Here is a 24,542-nt window from a genome sequence, read left to right on the forward strand (position 1 = left end):
TTAAGGAAGGAACCCATAGTTCCTTTGAAACTTTTGTTCCCCGTGATCAATGGAATAAGTTACGACAAAAAATGTTGCGCAAACTTTTTTTTATAGATCTGTACCGATCCAGAAGTGTAGAATTATACTACAGTGATTTCTACACTTAGTTTTTATACACCCTTTTTACACATGTTTATTCGTGTTCTTAATATTATGTGAAGATTATTTTGGTATATGTATGTGGGAAAATATATTTTACAAAATATTTATTTTTATTTTTACAAAATATTTTGATCGTGCCAATTAGATCGCGGATTTTTGTCATTTAGACTTTTTTTGTTTAAATAAGTTTACAAAAATACGAATTTGCATTACAATCCACGCTCTAATGATAATAAATATTTCTTAGTTTAATACGAGTCTCAAGAGTGTGAAATTATCATTTATTTGATTCATATACTTTTCAAATAGGAAACTTTTTAAATAGAAATAGTGTCACGTACTTTCAAATTGAATAAATTCTTTTAAGCGCCTTTTATATGTTTGACAATAATTAGTGCCAAACGATTATATGTGGCGCTAGTAGATCTTGCGGAGTTATACAAATTTGTAAATAATAAGAAGTAATATTTATATTTACAGGGAATATTATCGTCAATGGCTATAAAGGGTATTATTAGCTATCCAGTTGAAATCACCCTTCGTTTGATTGGAGCATGGCCAAATTCTTCATGTCGAATTTTCAAATATATCATGTGGACAACAGTGATGTCAACGTTTCTAATATTTCAATATTCATATTGTCTTACTCATGTTAAAGCGGCCGATTTAACAGACTTATTAGACGGGTTAAGCGTTACTTTTTCAAATACTCTTCTTCTGCTGAAGTTTATTATCGTTTGGTTCCACAAACAGTAAGATGGTTTCTGATTATTTTTATTTGATCTATTCCTTTTAAGTTTATATTTGCTTCTATTCATCAAACTTATTTTACTTATTATTAATACTTATTACTAATAAACTTATTAACACTTTAGCTATAATTTTTCAATATCATACATTATTCAAAATTTATTGTGCGGTTTTAAATAAATCACCTCAATTCATTAATAAATGTTCAAATGATAATGTGAAATATTCTATAATAGGTAAAATGATTTACACGTTAAAATTTGTTTTCATAGCTCAAATGACTAAAGACACCTATTATATTAAAGAATATTTTTCAAATAGCATGTCTAAAACTTATTATCATGAAATAGTAGTATTATTTCAAAATGTATTATTCAGTGAAATGCTTAAAATGCAACCTACAAGATGCAATGGAAAAGTAAACAGTATGAAAAGAATATATATATATATATATGTCGGAGATAAAAGAACACCGGAGCCTTTGGAATTTTGGATAACCCCCTAACATTGTAATCTAGAGTCTACCATAGCTGTAATTAAACAATTATAATTATTGAATTCGATTGTAATTGTTCGAGACCTGTGATAATGATCTTGGGCTCAAGGCGACAGCCAGTCGCCAAACGTAGCCGCGGTCACAGGATGAACGCTTTGTCTAACAAAGGTACGGAGTAATTCAATAGCTCTCCTTAAAAGAAATATTTGTAGCGGCACGCGACAGTAAACATTCCAACGATTTCTATCCCGTGACTCGCCATACGCAGACTCCATTCTTCGGGTATGATGGTTACCAGATGCACACGCATCTCCACAATACATGTTCAGTTAGCCTGAGAACAGTTCTGCCCGAGCAGCCGAGCTAAACGGGCGTGTGAAACAGTGCTCAGGAGAAAGTGCGGCAAGTGGGGAAGAGAAAACTACGAACGGTTACGCCTATAGCCAAACGGTGGAAACCCGTGTCCTATATCAAGAAGACTAGCAAACCAACTATGGAAAATATTCCACCGATAAGAATTATAAACAAACAAGAACAATATTACATACACGAAACAACAGATACATTAAAAACAAGTCAACCAACAAACCAAGGACAGGACTGCTCAGCCACAATAGAAGTTGACATGGAAAACAACAAAGCAACAACTCAACAGGACGAAAGCTGGAAGGTAGCCAGCTATAACAAAAAAAGAAAAATAACAGCCAACCTAGATATGGAAAAGCAGCGATGGCTGCAAGAATTACCGCTAAGAAACTCCTTCAGCTCGCTAACAGAAGAATCAGACGTCGACCCAACAAGCAACCCAATCAGCACACATCACAAAACCACCACCAACATTTGTTGAGGCGCAAATAATAGATCCGCTTATCGATCAACTTAACAATATTGTTGGAAAGGATAGTTACACACTAAAACAAGCAAAACTAGAACAAATAAAAATCCGAACAAACACACCAGAAAATTACAGAAAAGTTATAAAAGAATTAAGGGGAAAAAATGCCATATACCGTACGTACCAGTTCAAAACGGAAAGGAGCTACAAAGTAGTTATAAGAGGACTGGATCCAAAAATCAAAACAATAAAACTAAGTGACGAATTAGCAAAGAAGGGCCACCAAACAAGGACTATAAACAATATTACAAGGTACGATACGAAGCAACCACTACCGCTATTCCTAATAGAATTAGAATCTAAAAACAACAAGGAAATTTACGATATTAAAAAAATCTTAAACACACTAATCTCAGTCAAGCCACCCAGGCACAAAAAAGACATACCACAATGCATGAGGTGTTAACAATATGGACACACTAAAAATTACTGCAGCAGGAACCCGGCGGGTGTCAAATGCGCAGAAAAGCACCTAACAGCGAACTGTCCACACACGGAAAAAATAAACGATGTAAAATGACACAATTGCGGTGGAAATCACCCAGCCAGCTACAAAGGCTGCGTAGTCAGAAAGCAACTTCAAGGCAAACGTTTTCCGCCAATTCGAAACAGGACACACAACAATTTCCACGCGCAACAGGACAAACAGAATCTATGTCAACACCAAATACACAGTATGTAATGAACAATAACCACACTAACACCAATACCGCTAGAAACCGAAGCTACGCGGAAGTAGTCAACCGGTCGTCACCCTTAGACAATCAAGAACAGAACAACCACAGCAACGACGCTATAAAAATCAAAGAGTTAATAAAACATTCCATAAAAAACACCGAAATACTTACAAAAATGATAAGCGAACAGAACGAACTCCTCAGACAGCAAACACAGCAGATAACAGTCATGTTACAATTACTTACTAACATGATGAGCAAAAAATAAAAATAGACACGCTTAAAATAGCCTGGAACTCTAACGGCCTACAACAAAGGGCCCTAGAAACTAAAACGTTCCTGTACAGCAATAACATCGATATACTACTCGTCTCAGAAACACACCTCACAATAAAAAGCTACATAAAAATACCGCAATACACCATATACGACACCAAGCATCCCTCAGGGAAAGCACACGGAGGGATGGCAGTAGTAATAAAAAACGACATTAAACATCACCTACACAGCCAGGTCAGTAAAGAACATATAGAAGCAACCACCGTTACCGTACAGACTAACAGCAACCAACTGCAGTTGTCAGCAGTATACGTACTGCCGCGACACAAAATCACAACGCAAATGTGGGAAGACTACTTCCGACACTTAGGTGACGAGTATATTGCAGCGGCAGACTATAACTCAAAGCACACACTATGGGGATCAGGAATCACCACACCTCGAGGCAGAATCTTAGAAAAATACATCAGAAATAATAACCTCAATATTATTATCCACAGGAAGACCGACATACTGGCCGACAGACCCGAGCAAAATACCTGACCTGCTAGACTTTGCAGTTACAAAGGGACTAAACGCAAATAAACTAAACATAGCACCCAGCCTCGAGCTTACCTGCGACCATACGCCCATAATAATTATATACAGAAACAAACCAATACTTTACAGCAGCACAGAGAAGCTATGCAATAAAACCACCAAATGGTAAATATTCAAAGAAACAATAGAGAGCAAAATCAGCTACAACATCCCACTGAAAACACCTGAACACATCGATCAAGCACTAACAACACTCACAGAAACTATCCACGAAGCAGCAAGGGCAACCACTATACCTGAAACAACCAACAGACAAACAAAAACAGTTCCATTAGATATCCACGAAAAAATTAGAGAAAAAAGAAAAGCGAAAGCAAAATGGCAAAAACACAGAACAAAAGAAAACAAAAAACACCTAAACAAACTCACAAAAGAAATAAAAAACAAAATAAAAGAGCACAACAAAAACGAATTCACAAAGTTCATCGAGTCACTATCTGCTCACGAGAACTACAACTACTCCCTATGGAAAGCCACAAAAAAAAATAAAGAAGACAATAAAAATGGTCTCAGCAATCAGAAGAGCAGATAATACATGGGCAAGAAGCAACGAAGAGCTAGCTGACGAATTTTCCAACCACCTTTAGAACACATTTACACCACATAATATCAACAACAGCAACCCCAAATGCCATACGGGCGAGGATGCGCAAACCATTAGCACCTCAACTGACAAACACTACACCATACCTAAAACAGCAGCACAAGAAATTAGAAACATAATCGAGAAAACAAAAAATAATAATGCACCAGGAATCGACCTAATTAAGGGCAAAATCTTGAAAAACCTGCCCCCAAAAGCGATAAGACAAATCACAATAATAGTTAACGCAATACTAAGAATACAATACTTTCCAAAAACTTGGAAACTGGCACAAATCATAATGATACCCAAACCAGGCAAGGACCCACACGAAACCAAATCCTACCGACCAATCTCATTACTTCTGGTGTTCTCTAAGATACTAGAGAAAGTAATTTACGACCGAATAAAACCTATACTAGAGAAGAATCAACTACTACCGGATCACCAATTCGGATTCAGAAACAAACACTCCACAATAGAATAAACGCACAGACTAGTCAATGAAATCCTGCAGGCGCTGGAAACAAAACAATACTGCACGGCACTCTTTATGGACATCGAAAAAGCATTCGATAAAATAAACCACACTAACCTACTACAATCAATCAGAAAACAGTTCCCGGGGCAGATATACCACAAAGGACATAACCTAACAAACACGATGATGGTACCCCGCTGGGGGTAGCCACTCACATGTTATATTAGTATACCGCTATAATATTTTACCAAATGTCCTACTGGACAAATTGTAAAATACAAATAAATAAATAAAAGAAAAAAAAGTTAGCCTAAGGGCCGTTATAAACATTAAGATCTAGTTACCTTAGGTCCTTGAAACAAACAAACAGTCTTTGTCCCAACTACGGGAAGAAGATAGGGGAGATCTATTTTTCAACGAACGACGCTTCCCGCTAGCAACCTTCCCTCAAGGACAGCTAGCATCCTTTTTTAGCCACCAACATGGAAATAGACCAATTAACAGCAACGTCAATTTCCCTCACTTTCTGAGCAAAGGCTATCCTCGACGAATCCGATGATCTCGTGTCCTTAGACACACCCATAGTTCACACACATAGTTAGACACACACATATAGTTCTTCCCTACAGCATTATCGCGACGGAAAATTATTCTCTCGTGAGATCTCATTGGCGAGTTACATAGCGTCTTTACGCTCGGTGAATATTTTACGTTTTAACAAAGAGCTAGTTTAGTAATACTTGTATCGTAGACAAGTAAATCGAGTCCAACTTAGACGTTGAAAAAAAGTACAGTTGTTATCCCGTTGACCGCGGATTCGTTTTTGACGCTAAGATCATTGTCATTAGTGTCTAATCACCGCAGCTACTTGTCAATTCTAGAATATCCACACTTGTACTAATAATCATATTTGCACTAGTCAATGTCTTCTCTATTGCATAACAACAATGTGTAATCCTAAATTTTTTTTAATTTATTTATCTACATTTTACAATTTGTCCAGTAGGACATTTGATAAAATATTATAGCTTAGTGATATAATAATATAATATTTGGATAGCTACCCTCAGTGGGATACCATCTTCGAATTTGATTGATTTATTTCTTTAGTGTGGTGAGTGTTTGTGCGTTAGGTTATGTCCTTTATGAGATCTGTTGGGTGTTTCCTTTTTAGTCTTCCTTTTATGTTTGTTGCGCCGACCGTTTCCGCTGCCAGCCGGTTTGGGTGCATTGCTATTCTTTCTCTGTACATTCTTGCACTTCTGTTAATCTCCTCCTTGACCGTTGGTATTCCCAGGTCTTTCCGAATGTCCTCGTTTTTAACGTACCATGGCGCGTTTGCTATTGTTCTGAATATTTTAGATTGCATTGCCTCTATTTTGGTTATATGGCTCATTGCTGCTGTTCCCCATAATGCTATTCCGTACGTCCAGATTGGTTTTATGACAATTTTATATATTTTTAGTTTGTTTTCTATGCTTAGTTTGGATTTTCGACTTGTTAGCAAGTACATTTGTCTCCTTGCCATCTGTATTTTGTCTATTGTTACTTTAATATGCTGTTTTCATGTGAGTCGTGTATCTAAGTGGAATCCTAGGTATTTGACTTGCCTTGTTTGTATTATGTGTGTGCCGTTTAGTACAATGTTTGGTGGTTTCTGTTTTCGCAGTGTGAATGTAATGTGTTTGCATTTATCGGGGTTTGCTTTAATTTGTTTTGCTTGAAGCCACTTTTCTATTTTTGTGATATGTTCTTATAGTAATGTAACTGCTGTTGCAGGGTTAGTATGCCTGACTAGTACAGCTGTGTCATCCGCGAATGTCAGTATTTTGCTATTGTTAGTTGTTGGTATGTTGGCCGTGTATAATGTGTATAAAATTGGTCCTAGGACGCTTCCTTGCGGAAATCCTGCCTTGATTTCTTTAACTTCAGAGTATGTGTCTTTGATTTTTACTATGAAGGTTCTGCTGCTTAAGTATGATTTGATTAATTGGTATATCTTCTCCGGGAACTGCTTTCTAATTGATTGAAGTAGGCTGGTGTGGTTTATTTTATCGAATGCTTTTTCGATATCCATAAAGAGTGCCGTGCAGTATTGTTTTGTTTCCAGCGCCTGCAGGATTTCATTGACTAGTCTGTGCGTTTATTCTATTGTGGAGTGTTTGTTTCTGAATCCGAATTGGTGATCCGGTAGTAGTTGATTCTTCTCTAGTATAGGTTTTATTCGGTCGTAAATTACTTTCTCTAGTATCTTAGAGAACACCAGAAGTAATGAGATTGGTCGGTAGGATTTGGTTTCGTGTGGGTCCTTGCCTGGTTTGGGTATCATTATGATTTGTGCCAGTTTCCAAGTTTTTGGAAAGTATTGTATTCTTAGTATTGCGTTAACTATTATTGTGATTTGTCTTATCGCTTTTGGGGGCAGGTTTTTCAAGATTTTGCCCTTAATTAGGTCGATTCCTGGTGCATTATTATTTTTTGTTTTCTCGATTATGTTTCTAATTTCTTGTGCTGCTGTTTTAGGTATGGTGTAGTGTTTGTCAGTTGAGATGCTAATGGTTTGCGCATCCTCGTCCGTATGGCATTTGGGGTTGCTGTTGTTGATATTATGTGGTGTAAATGTGTTCTAAAGGTGGTTGGAAAATTCGTCAGCTAGCTCTTCGTTGCTTCTTGCCCATATGTTGTCTGCTTTTTTGATTGCTTGTACCATTTTTTTTTTTTTTTTTTTTTTTTTTTTTTTGTGGCTTTCACACACTGCTGTGTCTGCAGATAGTGACTCGATGAACTTTGTGAACTCGTTGTTGTTGTGCTCTTTTATTTTGTTTTTATTTCTTTTGCGAGTTTGTTTAGGTGTTTTTTGTATTCTTTTGTTCTGTGTTTTTGCCATTTTGCTTTCGCTTTTCTTTTTTCTCTAATGTGTAATCCTAATAAAGATTCGTTTCACGCCCCTAACCCTAATTCTAATGTAAACCCGACATATATATATATATATATCTTTTTTTTACAACATTGATACTAATTGATATACAAAACAAGTGTTGAACTAGGGTAGTGATTCGAGTGTAAAATCCACTTCACAGATCAATCGATGTACCTATATGATTGCATGATTGATATGTATGCTTCTATAAAGCTATATGACTGCGGATATTATTTTATACAGAACTTTTTCCGAAATTTTGATCATAATGGCCGAAGACTGGGATAATTGTAAATCTGAATGGAATATGGAAGTAATGATGCAGAAAGCTATTTTATCCTATCGCATTGCGAAGGTTATGCTTATAGTGTTTACATGCAGTATCTCTCTATATGCAGTGACCACCTTTTTCGTTCCTGACAACATTGAAGCATCACATTCTACGGAAAAGAAATTTCTATTGAGAATGGAATTTCCTTTCGAAGCAACATTTTCACCAATATATGAAATCATTGTGACGATACAACTTGTCATACAACCGATATTTACTCTAATGGCAGGGATGTTTATGGCTCTTATTGCAACGTTCGTAAGTTATTACTTTTTACTTCAATCTCATATATTACTCATGTATTTACTTCTCTTTGAATCATTTCAGTTAGCATGATACGAATGTCGCTAACAAACTTACAAAATTAATAATTTAAAGAATATCTGAATTAAGATATATTTCTTTCGAAAAAGATAAAATATAATTTATGAGAATCTTTTTAAATTATGTATTAAAAGCTGTGTGACATAAATACCCGCAATTTTCAGCCTTACAGAGCTGAACTCTTTTAGGGGGAGGGGGGGCGGTAAGGTTAATTCGTACAAAATAAGGCATGTTTTTGTGAATTATTTGTGACGATATAGCTAAATCTCTTTATTAAAACCAATAGCACATTAAAGTATGACATTTAAAAAATATTGTATAAAATTTTCACGGAGAAATATTAAAAAATACGGCAATGACAGCAATTGTTCTGACGTGTCTCGGAAAAAAGGTAGTATGGTTTTAATAAAGAGATTTTAACTGTGTCGTCACAAATAATTCACAAAAACATGCCTTATTTTTGTACGAATTAACCTTACCTTAAGAACATTTTCCATAACCTTTGTTCGAGTATCTAGGATTAATCCTCGTATTTCGCCTCGAAATCTTCAGCTGCTCAATGATCTTTGGTTTGTTTACGTATACCTTCTTCTTATGGGATCTCTAAAAAGGACTCTCAGGGACTGACAAGCTTGACGATCGGGAGGACGAATTGAATTTCGAACTTCTTTAATAGAAGTTTTTGTATTGAAGAAACAGTTTTTTGGAAATTTCTTATATTGCAATTTCTAGCCGATCGAAAGCTAATTAATATTTATACAAAACATTTTTTTTGTCAGATTATCGAGAGTGCCTGAAAAATCGTGGCAACTGTTACGCTGCACACGCTTTATATAATATGCAAGGTATACTACGCACTTGGACTCACCCATAACGTCAAAAAAGTTAACGCAGGAATAATATTATTATAGGAAAATTCGGAATAATTACATAGTTTTAAATGATGATCTCCGAAAGTAGAAGTGTTTCAAAGATTTCAAGGTTACTTCCATTTTACAAAATGAAATTATACATTTTTCATACACCATTTAATGCATTTTTTAATTCTCTTCGTGAGAGCATTAAGATACTTGAGTAGAAAAATCATTGATTTAAAAGATATTTTAATTTTAGTTTTTCAGCAATGTATCATATTTGGATCTAGGCTTGAACATTTCTTCTCTATTAGTGTTGCTCTCTTTGCTTGTGTTTACTACCAGTTGTTTCATATAAAGATCGGTGCCAAATTATATTTGACATTTTCACCTCATTTCCTTTTCATAGTAAGGACATTCCTTAACAGCACCTTTGTAAGCTAATGGTAGGCCATGTGGATCCATTGCTTGAATATAACGATCTAAATCCATTAGGTTTTTTCTTCTGGCAGCATTTAAGATCTATCGTGCATCAAACCCAACTTATCTACAACAATACACAACCTGAGCGACAGAATACAAACTGAATTTAAAATTACTCGGAGAACATCTAATATTTTCATCTATGATATCTATACATCTATAATAGAACATCTATAACAGTATGTATTGTGGTACGAGATAGACACTTGGAGCGTGTGCTGTAATCATAACGTGAAAGCCAACATCAACGTTCTATGAGGCTTTTTATTTATTCTAATGTGTAGATTCGCTTTCTGGAATATTGATATGCATTTATGAATCATCCTGTATATAACTATATTATATTACGTATTAGTGATTAATTAGTTACATTATCAATTAGTTACTGCTAATAATTATATTATTCGTTATTATTTATCAATAAGAAATATCATAGAAATTACGGTAATAATTTGGAGCAATTCTAATTTTTGAAAGCGTGTTTCATTATTTTTAGGTGCTTCATGTAGCCAGTCAGATCGATATACTCTGCGATAGGTTAACAGAGATTTTAAATAATCATAATGAAGAGCATTTACGTATAACAATCATAAAAAATCTTATAGCCAAACACCAAAGAATTATAACTTTATCTGAAAATGTCGAAAGTGTATTCACTTTGATATCTTTGCTACAATTTTTTTTTAACACTGTAGTGATCTGCTTTGTGGGCTTTCTTCTTGTAACCGTAAGTAAATTCAGTCATCAGATTGAAAAATACAATGTGAAAATTTATATTCATTTACAGTGAATCCCGAAAGTATTTGAATAGTCTTGTTAAGGATTACTTCTCAACTCCGTGAAAAAGATCCGCGCTCCATCGGCGACAGACTGCTCGTTGATTGATCGATTGTTAATCATTGGCCTAAACATATCAAGTTCGCTAACTCTCATTCTTGTTCTGAAATTGGTCATAGACTTGACTTACTCTTGATTTACTCTTACTTATCTCCCGCATCTTGGGCACTATCTATCGTGCCACTGCGATTTCGTGTCAATCTCGTTGTGGAGTGCGTTCAAACGCTTCGCGTTAATCTTCAATCTCGTTAATTTTCTGTGGGTCGTTCTGTGAGTACAGCTTCGTTGGATTTGGGATTCTTACCGTAGCTCCACACATGCGAAGTAACCCATTCTTATTTCGGCGATTGTAAATGGATTATAAATTTCGAAGCTGTCCAAACTCTTTCGTGACATTGAACCGTTATCGGGCAAGAAACGGTCGTGTGCATGTGCATGTGTGGTTCTATAACGACGCGCTGTGTTTCGCGGTCTAAAAAATGTTTTGTATATTGTATTATACAGAACATATTGAAATCTCATTAGTACTATAACGAAGCATGGTTACCACGATTATACTGGTAAACATTGAAACGGATCTGAAAATGTATACTTATAAATGTTACAAGATATACACTTCGCAAATATCACAAAAGTATTTGAACAGTCAATAAAATTATTCGCTATATTAATAAGCGACAATATCTAGTGGGATCATGCTTAGCATTAATTATATGTTTAAGACTGCTACTTATAGTCTATACTAACTTTTCACTAAGTGTATATTTGCAATAAATATTTGTAACTTTGCATTATCGGGTTGTTTTCAAATTTTGCCACTATAATCACGATAACCATGTCTCATTACAGTACTAACATTAAGTATTTCAAACAGTTTCGTGATATGCAAACAATATATTTATACAAATTTTCTATGGTAAGCGTCGAATATTTTCGAGAACCACTGTATTTTTCTTATTACTTGGCGATTATATCATTAAATAATTTCTCTTTCACATTTTAGTCATTAAGCAGTGGACAAGCACCTGCAGTAATAGCAAAATGCTTTCCTTATTACATAGCTGTTAATTTTGAAGCACTTATACTTTGTTATACAGGCGAATATCTTAGTTCAAAAGTAAGATATTTATGTTAAAGATTATAATAAGGTTATTATGATTATGTAAAAAAATCTCCTTTTTATTATTGTATAAAATCATTCTTTTTTTACAGAGTGAGGATATCGGTTGGACTGTGTACAATTCCAACTGGTATCGATTAAATATTCATGAAACTCGCGCGCTTTTATTATTAATATTGCGTTCTCAGAAGCCTCTGTATCTCACAATTGGGAAATTTATGAATCTTTCTTTAGAGACATTTGCTAATGTAAGAATTCTCTTACGCTTCCATGAAAAATTGAACCAAATGTTCTAGAAAATAAATTTTTATCTTTTAACACAGCACAAGTGACTAATTTTACAAAATAAATTTTAATATTAGTTATCCAATTAATGAAAATAATTTTACTTATTTTGTTCTATATACAGTCAACTTCAATATATTTTTTGCATTTAACTTGTTAAAATTATTAATCAAGACAGTGATATTAAAATGATTTATTGTCATGTTTCTTATATTCTGTTTTATAGATGTTGAAAGCCTCTGCTTCGTATGTTTCGGTGTTACATGCAATGGAATAAAACACGATGAAAATTTGCAATAGTAAAAAATTGATACGCGCCGGAATAATATACTCTTGCTATAATACTTATTTTACTACAATGAAACAATCTGTTCGAAATTTGGAGATTGAAGCAACCATATACTACTAATGAAATACAGTAAACAGGAAAATTTTATTGCTTCAAGGTTTATTTTATATTTTATAGTTTTCATAAAATGTAGTATTGCAATTGTTATCTAAATTTAAAGATATTCTAAGTATTTATTTTTTATATGTAATTATTTTTTTATATGTCTTTTCCTTACGGTTACTGCATTATTTTGTTCTAATTTCCATACTATTAATAAATATCTAAAATGTATTCTTCTGGACTGTTATGATAATTCAATTGATTATCCATATACAATGGCTCACAAAAGTGTTCGAGCGTCCCTTAAAACAGAACAAGTTTTTCAAAATTGGAACAAATCATTTGAAACTTTTTTAGATGTTAGAAGATGTACTATATGACATGTGTACCACATTTTGATAAATGGCAATTGATCGGAGTCACAATGAAAATAGTGGGAGGAATTTTCACGAATATTATAAATTTCTTGATATGATAGTTGAGTCGCGATAACAAGTGGAAGAGTCGGCACAAAGCTGAAATTTTTTAGTGTTTTAGAGTTTTAGTGTTTGGCGTGAACTCGAACATTCCTGGAAGTTCGAAAACCGATAGTATAAATAGAGCAGTCCATGATAAACAGCGCATTCTGTCTATTACAATCCGTAAAGTGTGTGCAAATCAAAGCCAATCACAAAAGAGGTGGTAATATTACATATTGACATGAATATTGTCCCGCTCCCATTTTTACAATAGTAAAGATCGCTTTATCTGTATTTTAAATAGTATGTTTTGCAAATTTAAGCATGTCAGTTACACATGCTGAACATTTTATAGAAATCTGTTAGTTACAAAAGGTTAAAAATGATAAAGATCGCAATTTTTTATAACCTTCCACTTATCTACCACTTAAAACTGTCATAAATCTGAAGATCCTTACATTTTTCGATGTTTTTCGCTTATTTCTGCATCAATCAATTTTCATAAACTAATCGTCCTAATTTTTCAAAACGCGGTTTTAAAGAAATTTTCTGAAAAAAATATTCTATTTTAAAGGGTGTTCGAACATTTTTGTGAGTCATTTTGTTATAAAATGGTACCCCACTGGGAGTAGCCCATCCACATGCTATATTACTATATCACTAAGCTATAATATTTTACCAAATGTCCTACTGGACAAATTGTAAAATGTAAATAAATAAATAAAAAAAAAATTCTGTTATAATTAATAATATAATTGGCTAGTGAAATATGCAGGGTGGTTGGTAACTGGTGGTACAAGCGGAAAGGGGGTGATTCTACGCGAAAAAAGAGGTCGAAAATATAGAATAAAAATTTTTTTTTTAATTTCTTCATCGAGACAACGATCTACAGTGAGATCCGTTATAACGTACCGCACGCGTACCGAGCGAAAATTCAAAGTCGATTTTCTCGAAAACAAAGCCTGAAACGAAAAACTTTTATTCTACATTTTCGACTTCTTTTTTCGCGTAGAATCACCCCCTTCCCGCTTGTACCATCAGTTACCAACCACCCTGTACATATGACAACTGTTTAAACCTGGCGTAAACAACATATACATATATATTATAATATAATAGTTATCATAACGTAATGCAAATGTGACACGGCGTATAATAGCTTCGCAATATCTCTTAAAGAATTTTAAAATATTTTAAATATTTTAAATTAAAAGGAAATATTTTGAATATTTAAAAATGAATATTTGTTTTCCTTATGAATTCACTCTTTCTCATAATGTCATTTAACACTTTTCGTTATGTACTTTAAGTATCAAATAAATGCAAATCAAGATACAAAAAGTAAGAACGTGTTATAAATATAATTTCTTTTTGAAATATAGAGTATTACTAATAACATCTATAAAAATTTGATCATGCAATTTTTAAGTGAATATATCGTGCATTGAGAAGGTAAATATTTATAAACTTTTACTTCGCTATTAAGTTTATATTTACGACTAACAACAAGTCCATTTAAATTACTATATTTTATGTTCCAGAAATTAACTTTATATGAAATTGAGTTTTTATACTCTTAATGTACAAATGCGGATTAAAAGGGGAAAATTGTATAATGTCTCGCAGATAGGGTGTAAAAATTCACTAAACGTATGTATGTGCACAATGTAATAGATGTTTATTGTTTATCCGAGATGTAAATATGACCTAAGAATATTTACTATGGGAAATATGAGAATTCTAATCACATGAAAATTTTATAACTCTGTTATATATTATTATATAAATAAAAATAATAAATATAATAAAAAATAATAGTACTGAAAAATTAAGACAAATAAAAAAGTAGTCTTAATTTTGAAACAGTTATGTTTGTTTACGCGGGCAAATAATACTTCGAAGGTAAGATATTTACGCTAGAGACCATAAGAACTCTAACGCTATTACCTACGTATTTCCTTCTTATCATTGTTTACAACTTCTTTTTGCAGAGTGTGAATATCAATTAGATTGCACACAATTCCAACTGCTATAAATTAAGTACATATTTATGAAATTCGTGACCTTTGTTTATGAATATTACGTTTGATCCTTACTCTTTAACCCTTACAATTGAGAAGTTTATAAATTTCTCTTTGAAGGGATTTCCTAACGCAAAAATTTTGTTAAACCCATAAAAAATTAATATTAACAAGTAACGTTGAACCTTTATATTTGATATAATTAAAGTGAATAATTATATAATATAATTCTCAAACTAATATAAAAAATTAAACTGAATACGAATAATTTTTGTCATTTTAGTTGACATGTTGATTAACAACTTGATGATAAATTTGTTGTGTCCTCTCTACTTTTGAAAAGTATCTTTTTCAAGCGCAGCTTCAATGATATATATTTAATATAAACAAATCTCAGTATTTCGAACCAAGACATCAAGAAGATATTAGGCTGATTTGTCTCACATTATTTTTCTACCTAATTTTTTCACGCTAGTTCTCGAGCTCACCCCTCTCAAGGAAAGTCTTGTGGTGTAGAGCTCGTTTAAACGTTGGATTTTCTCACCCAAATCACTATATGCAGTTCTGCCCGAGCAGCCGAGCTAAACGGGCGTGTGAAACAGTGCTCAGGAGAAAGTGCGGCAAGTGGGGAAGAGAAAACTACGAACGGTTACGCCTATAGCCAAACGGTGGAAACCCGTGTCCTATATCAAGAAGACTAGCAAACCAACTATGGAAAATATTCCACCGATAAGAATTATAAACAAACAAGAACAATATTACATACACGAAACAACAGATACATTAAAAACAAGTCAACCAACAAACCAAGGACAGGACTGCTCAGCCACAATAGAAGTTGACATGGAAAACAACAAAGCAACAACTCAACAGGACGAAAGCTGGAAGGTAGCCAGCTATAACAAAAAAAGAAAAATAACAGCCAACCTAGATATGGAAAAGCAGCGATGGCTGCAAGAATTACCGCTAAGAAACTCCTTCAGCTCGCTAACAGAAGAATCAGACGTCGACCCAACAAGCAACCCAATCAGCACACATCACAAAACCACCACCAACATTTGTTGAGGCGCAAATAATAGATCCGCTTATCGATCAACTTAACAATATTGTTGGAAAGGATAGTTACACACTAAAACAAGCAAAACTAGAACAAATAAAAATCCGAACAAACACACCAGAAAATTACAGAAAAGTTATAAAAGAATTAAGGGGAAAAAATGCCATATACCGCACGTACCAGTTCAAAACGGAAAGGAGCTACAAAGTAGTTATAAGAGGACTGGACCCAAAAATCAAAACAATAAAACTAAGTGACGAATTAGCAAAGAAGGGCCACCAAACAAGAACTATAAACAATATTACAAGGTACGATACGAAGCAACCACTACCGCTATTCCTAATAGAATTAGAATCTAAAAACAACAAGGAAATTTACGATATTAAAAAAATCTTAAACACACTAATCTCAGTCAAGCCACCCAGGCACAAAAAAGACATACCACAATGCATGAGGTGTTAACAATATGGACACACTAAAAATTACTGCAGCAGGAACCCAGCGTGTGTCAAATGCGCAGAAAAGCACCTAACAGCGAACTGTCCACACACGGAAAAAATAAACGACGTAAAATGACACAATTGCGGTGGAAATCACCCAGCCAGCTACAAAGGCTGCGTAGTCAGAAAGCAACTTCAAGGCAAACGTTTTCCGCCAATTCGAAACAGGACACACAACAATTTCCACGCGCAACAGGACAACACAGAATCTATGTCAACACCAAATACACAGTATGTAATGAACAATAACCACACTAACACCAATACCGCTAGAAACCGAAGCTACGCGGAAGTAGTCAACCGGTCGTCACCCTTAGACAATCAAGAACAGAACAACCACAGCAACGACGCTATAAAAATCAAAGAGTTAATAAAACATTCCATAAAAAACACCGAAATACTTACAAAAATGATAAGCGAACAGAACGAACTCCTCAGACAGCAAACACAGCAGATAACAGTCTTGTTACAATTACTTACTAACATGATGAGCAAAAAATAAAAATAGACACGCTTAAAATAGCCTGGAACTCTAACGGCCTACAACAAAGGGCCCTAGAAACTAAAACGTTCCTGTACAGCAATAACATCGATATACTACTCGTCTCAGAAACACACCTCACAATAAAAAGCTACATAAAAATACCGCACTACACCATATACGACACCAAGCATCCCTCAGGGAAAGCACACGGAGGGACGGCAGTAGTAATAAAAAACGACATTAAACATCACCTACACAGCCAGGTCAGTAAAGAACATATAGAAGCAACCACCGTTACCGTACAGACTAACAGCAGTTGTCAGCAGTATACGTACCGCCGCGACACAAAATCACAACGCAAATGTGGGAAGACTACTTCCGACACTTAGGTGACGAGTATATTGCAGCGGCAGACTATAACTCAAAGCACACACTATGGGGATCAGGAATCACCACACCTCGAGGCAGAACCTTGGAAAAATACATCAGAAATAATAACCTCAATATTATTATCCACAGGAAGACCGACATACTGGCCGACAGACCCGAGCAAAATACCTGACCTGCTAGACTTTGCAGTTACAAAGGGACTAAACGCAAATAAACTAAACATAGCACCCAGCCTCGAGCTTACCTGCGACCATACGCCCATAATAATTACATACAGAAACAAACCAATACTTTACAGCAGCACAGAGAAGCTATGCAATAAAACCACCAAATGGTAAATATTCAAAAAAATAATAGAGAGCAAAATCAGCTGCAACATCCCACTGAAAACACCTGAACACATCGATCAAGCAATAACAACATTCACAGAAACTATCCAAGAAGCCGCAAGGACAACCACTATACCTGAAACAACCAACAGACAAACAAAAACAGTTTCACTAGATATCCTCGAAAAAAATTAGAGAAAAAAGAAAAGCGAAAGCAGAATGGCAAAAACACAGAACAAAAGAAAACAAAAAACACCTAAACAAACTCACAAAAGAAATAAAAAACAAAATAAAAGAGCACAACAACAACGAGTTCACAAAGTTCATCGAGTCACTATCTGCACACACAGCAGTGTGTGAAAGCCACAAAAAAAAAATAAAGAAGACAATAAAAACGGTACCAGCAATCAGAAGAGCAGATAACACATGGGCAAGAAGCAACGAAGAGCAAGCTGAAGAATTTTCCAACCACCTATGCAACACATTTACCCCACATATTGTAATATCGTAGAATAGCTTTGATTGGAGATCGGCTGAAATTGGAAAACACCGTGTACGTCGTCTTTTTGTGGTTTGTTTACATCCAAGAGCGCCTAGTAACAGTGACGCGAGAAAAGATAAGCAGCGTCAAAACAGAAGTACGGTTTAATATTTCAAGGAGTGGCAATCGAGAGGCCAGAGTATGTGAGCCGAAAAGTGTGTGTGTGTGAGAGAGAGAGAGAGGACGAGAGCAAGAGCGAGCACGACCGAGCAGTAATGCATTGGCGAGGGGCAGAGTTGATCGAGACGTCGAAGCATAGAGTCGTTAGAATTGAGTTGCGAGTGTCGTCGAGTGTTAGAGTTGCTAGTGAGAGAGAGAGAGAGAGAGTTACCAAATAGTTGTCAAGTTATTTGATGTAAATACGAGCGTTGCATTTAGTTTTCCTGTTAATCAAACATCGTTTCTCTGTCTAACTAATATCTGTATTTCCAATCCATTATTAATAAATTATAATTAATCGAACAAAATTACACCTTTAATATATTCCGATATTACAATAATATCAACAACAGCAACCACAATAGTCATACGGACGAGGATGCGCTAACTACTAGCACACCAACTGACAATCACTACACCATACCCAAAGCAACAGCACAAGAAATCAGAAACATAATTGAGAAAACAAAAAACAATAAAGCACCAGAAATCGATCTAATCAATGGTAAAATCTTGAAAAACCTTCCGCCAAAAGCGATAACACAAATCACAATAATAGTCAACGCAATACTAAGAATACAATACTTTCCAAAAACTTGGAAACTGGCACAAATCGTGATGATACCCAAACCAGGCAAGGACCCACACGAAACCAAGTCCTACCGACCAATCTCACTAGTTCCGGTGTTCTCTAAGATACTAGAGAAAGTAATTTACGACCGGATAAAACTAATAATAGAGAAGAACCATCTAATACCGGACCACCAATTCGGATTCAGAAACAAACACTCCACAATAGAACAAATGCACAGTCTCGTCAATGAAATCCTACAGGCGCTGGAAACAAAACAATATTGCACGGCACTCTTTATGGATATCGAAATAGCATTCGATAAAATAAACCACACCAGCCTACTTCAATCAATTAGAAAACAGTTCCCGGAGCAGATATACCAATTAATCAAATCATACTTAAGCAGCAGAACCTTCATAGTAAAAATCAAAGACACATACTCTGAAGTTAAAGAAATCAAGGCAGGATTTCCGCAAGGAAGCGTCCTAGGACCAATTTTATACACATTATACACGGCCAACATACCAACAACTAACAATAGCAAAATACTGAGATTCGCGGATGACACAGCTGTACTAGTCAGGCACACTAACCCTGCAACAGCAGTTACATTACTATAAGAACATATCACAAAAATAGAAAAGTGGCTTCAAGCAAAAGAAATTAAAACAAACCCCGATAAATGCAAACACATTACATTCACACTGCAAAAACAGAAACCACCAAACATTGTACTAAACGGCACACACATAATACAAACAAGGCAAGTCAAATACCTAGGACTCCACTTAGATACACGACTCACATGAAAACAGCATATTAAAGCAACAATAGACAAAATACAGATGGCAAGGAGACAAATGTACTTGCTAACAAGTCGAAAATCCAAACTAAGCATAGAAAACAAACTAAAAATATATAAAATTGTCATAAAACCAATCTGGACGTACGGAATAGCATTATGGGGAACAGCAGCAATGAGCCATATAACCAAAATAGAGGCAATGCAATCTAAAATATTCAGAACAATAGCAAACGCGCCATGGTACGTTAGAAACGAGGACATTCGGAAAGACCTGGGAATACCAACGGTCAAGGAGGAGATTAACAGAAGTGCAAGAATGTACAGAGAAAGAATAGCAATGCACCCGAACCGGCTGGCAGCGGAAACGATCAATACATCAAGCATAGAAAGAAGACTAAAAAGGAAACACCCAGCAGATCTCACAAAGGATATAACCTAACGAACACGAAGGTGGTACCCCGCTGGGGGTAGCCACCCACATGATAATCAAGCAGCCAAAAAATTCTACCAAATGTCCAAATCGGACAAATTGTGAATGTAAACAACTAAATAAAAAAAAAACTTCTTCCATGCGCTCGCATTAGTCTGTCGTGGTATTTTTCAATAACCGAAATTCACTTCCTCACTTTAACATTTGAGCACAACCCCAGAACATCTCTCAATTCAGCAGCTCTCGCCAATAGCAAAGCATCAGGTATAAAATCTTCAGTGGCCCTTTTCTTCCTAAACCACATCAGTAAGCGGTATTCCAGCTTTTCATATATAGGCTTTTTCATTCTTTGTCTTTCCTTGTGTACCTTAGGTTTGCTAGCAAAATCCACCATTTTTACAACGTTTTGTCTCACCTTACAAATTGTTAAACCGTTTTCGTTATATTTCTTAGTAACTGCAATTGGCAATGTTTCTAAATCTTCCAAGACTTTTAGTCGTTGTTCCATGGATTATGTGATGTAGGCTTTTCTTACTTGTAACAATTCAATTAAAACATTTTATTCCAAGTACGTACACGAAAACCATAGTTAGTAATAACAGTAAAGTTAATGAATATTTACACTATAAATGTATACATACACACCCAAAATTCAAGGGTTCTAAGTTCATAGACTTCTTAAAGTTTAAAGAAAGAATTTTAAAGAACTAGTCGAATTGTTTGCCATCCTTAAATTTTCTCGTGTTTTCTTCTAAACAATCGCATTGCCAATTCAATCTCAGCCAGTTGAAGCTGCGCTGCGCTAAATAGTTATGGTTCTTGACACAGACCCTTTGTACATACATTTTGTAGTTTCGATCAATCGCGGGGAGAGATTTCAACGGGAGTCGTAAATTCCCGTTAGGATTATAGCAATCGACACCACGAATTGATCGATCCCCTGATTTCCGTTGAGATAATAGGGGTGATTCAGTTTATATAACACTGTGATTCACAGAATTATAAATTTTATATTTCCAACACTTAGATTACACTGTTGAGTGGATACAAATAGATAACAACTTATCGCACGAAGATAAGATAGATATGCCCGCTAGAGCAGGGCTCTTATAATTGAATTTAGTGTATTAGTGGATGTAGCACTATAGTATACTTAGTAGAGATGTATGTTCGACAATACCGAGAACCGACTGAAATAGTTACGTGATTTACGCTCCTCTAACGTTCTGCTTAGACTTAACCGTTCGGTCTTAGATGAAGACTTAGTAGTTGACTTGACCCTCCTGATGTCGCAGAAGAAGTTTGACTTGACTCTCCTGATGTCGTAGGAGCAGTGAGTTACAGTGTCGACGCTGTGTCGTAGGAAAGCTGGTGATGGGTGTGTCTAGCGCACGGGACCATCGGATTTGTTCATGACATTTTTGGTCAGGAAAGTGAGGGCAGTATGCATTGCTCCTGATTGGATAAACGAAGGTTGGTGGACTAGGAAGGGTCTTAGCCGCCCTCAATAGAAAGTTGCTAGTAGGAGGCATCGTACGTCAACGCCCGTTAGTCGCGCTGGAAACACTCGTTCTCGGCCGATCACGAAAGTTAAGCAGCAGCGGTCACGGAGCGATCTAGGATGGGTGACCACCGCTCCGTGAGGTGTTGACGAAGACGAGACGCACCGAAGCCATTTTCGCCCTTGGAGATAGGCCCCTCTGGGGCGCTGGATGATCGAAGCACACAAGGCAAAGCCTTCGGTGAATATCAATAAGGAGAGACAGCGCTAGGGGCAATGGCCGTCCCCCTAACGCCAATTCAATAGTCAGGAAGTATTAGGACCGGCTAGAACAAAAGAATGCGGGAAGGGGGTGCAACTGAAGTTAATTCATAAGAGGTTCCTGGAGCACCCCTGTCATACGCGTAAGATGATCATCGTGGAGTTTTAGTAGGTAGGAATCCGACACTACTCTGCTGTTACGCAATTATTGTAACATCGGAGTGTCCATGAGGATTTCTCCACGTACACAAAAAAAAGTAGTAGGAAGCATCGTACGTGAGAAAAACTAACTTTCCCGTGTCAAGTCGTAGTAGACAATGATTTAGAAAAGTGATTTAGAAAAAGGATATTTGTTGGGTCTGAAGGACCTTAGCTAGCAAATTACGGGGATTTATGATGGGTCCTTAAGACTATTTGTTGGAATACAACGATATCAATCGCATGCAGATAAGGTGATTGACCGTACGGATTCTTCCGTTCGTTGCCCAGCGCCATCCCCACTAGCGTGCGTTCGTGAGATGCACCACGGCAGTTAGCACGTGCATACTTTTTCAAAAAACGCCGGAAGAAACGTGAGGATATGGATGGAACATTCTAGATGGGCACGTCGAGAAGCTACTAGAAGGTTCTGTGCCACATGTGACGCCACACAGACACCCACACAGGTCACACTAATTACTGCATAGAGAGTGGGGCTCTAAACCTTTTCAAGGGCCATGGGTCACTATACTGAATAACTAGCCAACTGTCTACATTCCAGAACGCACATTTATAATTCGTGTAACACTTGTTTAATAAATATCACATTATATTATTTCAAACACAAACATTGTGTTTTCCACAGATTATTAATCTTAATCCCAAGATTAAATTCTAACACTATTGAGGGTGCGTCGTAAGGATGAGCGGACATCTGGTGTCCGTCTGGCCCGCGGTGTATGACCTGGTCCAGGTAGAGAGTCGCCCGGCGTAACACATCTGTTTTACAATATATAGCTTAAATGATCTTTATCATTTTTAACCGTTTGTAACTAACCGATTTCGATGAAATTTTCATGTGTAACTGGCATACTTAAATTTGCAACATATACTATTTAAATTATAGATAAAGCGATTGATTTTACGGATTGTAATAGACAGAATGCGCTGTGTATCATGTTCTTTCGTTTGTGGGAGCAAGTAAAGACTGTCTCGCAAACAAAAAAGGACCTTCATAAAGCTGCGGGAAATCTCCTTGAGGTTCTGCTGCTAATTTATGACGCACGCGGTCCGCCGAAATCATCAGATCCGCCGCATATGACCCTTTATAATAGAAATAATAAATAGATCTGAAGCTTTTCAACGAGTTGGTCCTGGATCTTAATTATATAAACTATGTACTATTTACGCTTATAATTCGCGAATAAACTTAGTCTTAATGGAAATAAAATTGCCTTTTTAAATTGCCGTTTAATAGTTTTCAATGCGTAGATTCTGAAAATACAAGTCTTAATTTTAGGCACTCGGTATTTCAAAAGTTATACGTATGTAGAGTTAAGCGTTTTTAACGTATTTTACAGATTACTTTAACTTTGATTTTAGCTTTAAATAATCTTTAATCATTTGTAGCCGATAAAAATATATTTTTAAAATAAAAATATTTAATAGAAATTAATAAGTATTAATTTGGCTTTTATGGTCGGGTCATAAGGATGTTTCTGAAGCAATTAAACGTCAGACGCGTGTACCATCTGCAACGCAACATTTAGATCTTGCTTGTCGGAAAAGAACGATTGTTGTCCATGATATCAGCACAGTTGTCTGTGGAATATGTATCAATTTACGTAGGAGCCGGTCGCTTACGTCGCAACTGGTGTCGTTATGTAATTGGCGCACACCAGCAATGGATGTCGCCTATGTGTTTCGGGTTTTTTTTTATTATTTATTTATTTAATTTATTATTATTTATTTTATTATTATTTATTTATTTATTTAAATTTTACAATTTGTCCAGTAGGACATTTGGTAAAATATTATAGCGGTATCCTAGTATAGCATGTGGGTGGCTACCCCCAGCGGGGTACCATCATCGTGTTTGTTAGGTTATGTCCTTTGTGAGATCTGTTGGGTGTTTCCTTTTTAATCTTCTTTTTATGCTTGATGTATTGATCGTTTCCGCTGCCAGCCGGTTCGGGTGCATTGCTATTCTTTCTCTGTACATTCTTGCACTTCTGTTAATCTCCTCCTTGACCGTTGGTATTCCCAGGTCTTTCCGAATGTCCTCGTTTCTAACGTACCATGGCGCGTTTGCTATTGTTCTGAATATTTTAGATTGCATTGCCTCTATTTTGGTTATATGGCTCATTGCTGCTGTTCCCCATAATGCTATTCCGTACGTCCAGATTGGTTTTATGACAATTTTATATATTTTTAGTTTGTTTTCTATGCTTAGTTTGGATTTTCGACTTGTTAGCAAGTACATTTGTCTCCTTGCCATCTGTATTTTGTCTATTGTTGCTTTAATATGCTGTTTTCATGTGAGTCGTGTATCTAAGTGGAGTCCTAGGTATTTGACTTGCCTTGTTTGTATTATGTGTGTGCCG

General features: G+C 35.7%; 1 protein-coding gene across 1 annotated transcript; it reads left to right on the top strand.

The window, feature by feature from the left end:
• The first annotated feature begins 637 nt into the window (after window positions 1–637).
• Window positions 638–12,436, top strand: LOC117240533 (odorant receptor 85b-like). Its single transcript, XM_033506553.1, has 6 exons — window positions 638–896; window positions 8,069–8,414; window positions 10,314–10,544; window positions 11,658–11,771; window positions 11,867–12,022; window positions 12,286–12,436. Exons 1-6 carry the CDS (start codon window positions 640–642, stop codon window positions 12,334–12,336), a joined length of 1,155 nt encoding a protein of 384 aa, XP_033362444.1. The 5' UTR covers window positions 638–639; the 3' UTR covers window positions 12,337–12,436.
• The last annotated feature ends 12,106 nt before the right edge of the window (window positions 12,437–24,542 follow it).

Source organism: Bombus vosnesenskii, unplaced genomic scaffold, assembly GCF_011952255.1.
Source record: "Bombus vosnesenskii isolate JDL3184/JDL3185 unplaced genomic scaffold, Bvos_JDL3184-5_v1.1 scf7180000014758, whole genome shotgun sequence".
Taxonomy (NCBI): domain Eukaryota; kingdom Metazoa; phylum Arthropoda; class Insecta; order Hymenoptera; family Apidae; genus Bombus; species Bombus vosnesenskii.

Coding starts and splice junctions, on each gene's coding strand:
- LOC117240533 (XM_033506553.1), top strand. CDS start 640: ATGGCTATAAAGGGTATTATTAGCTATCCAGTTGAAATCACCCTTCGT. Junction 897..8,068: donor ATCGTTTGGTTCCACAAACA/GTAAGATGGTTT, acceptor TATTTTATACAG/AACTTTTTCCGAAATTTTGA. Junction 12,023..12,285: donor CTTTAGAGACATTTGCTAAT/GTAAGAATTCTC, acceptor TCTGTTTTATAG/ATGTTGAAAGCCTCTGCTTC.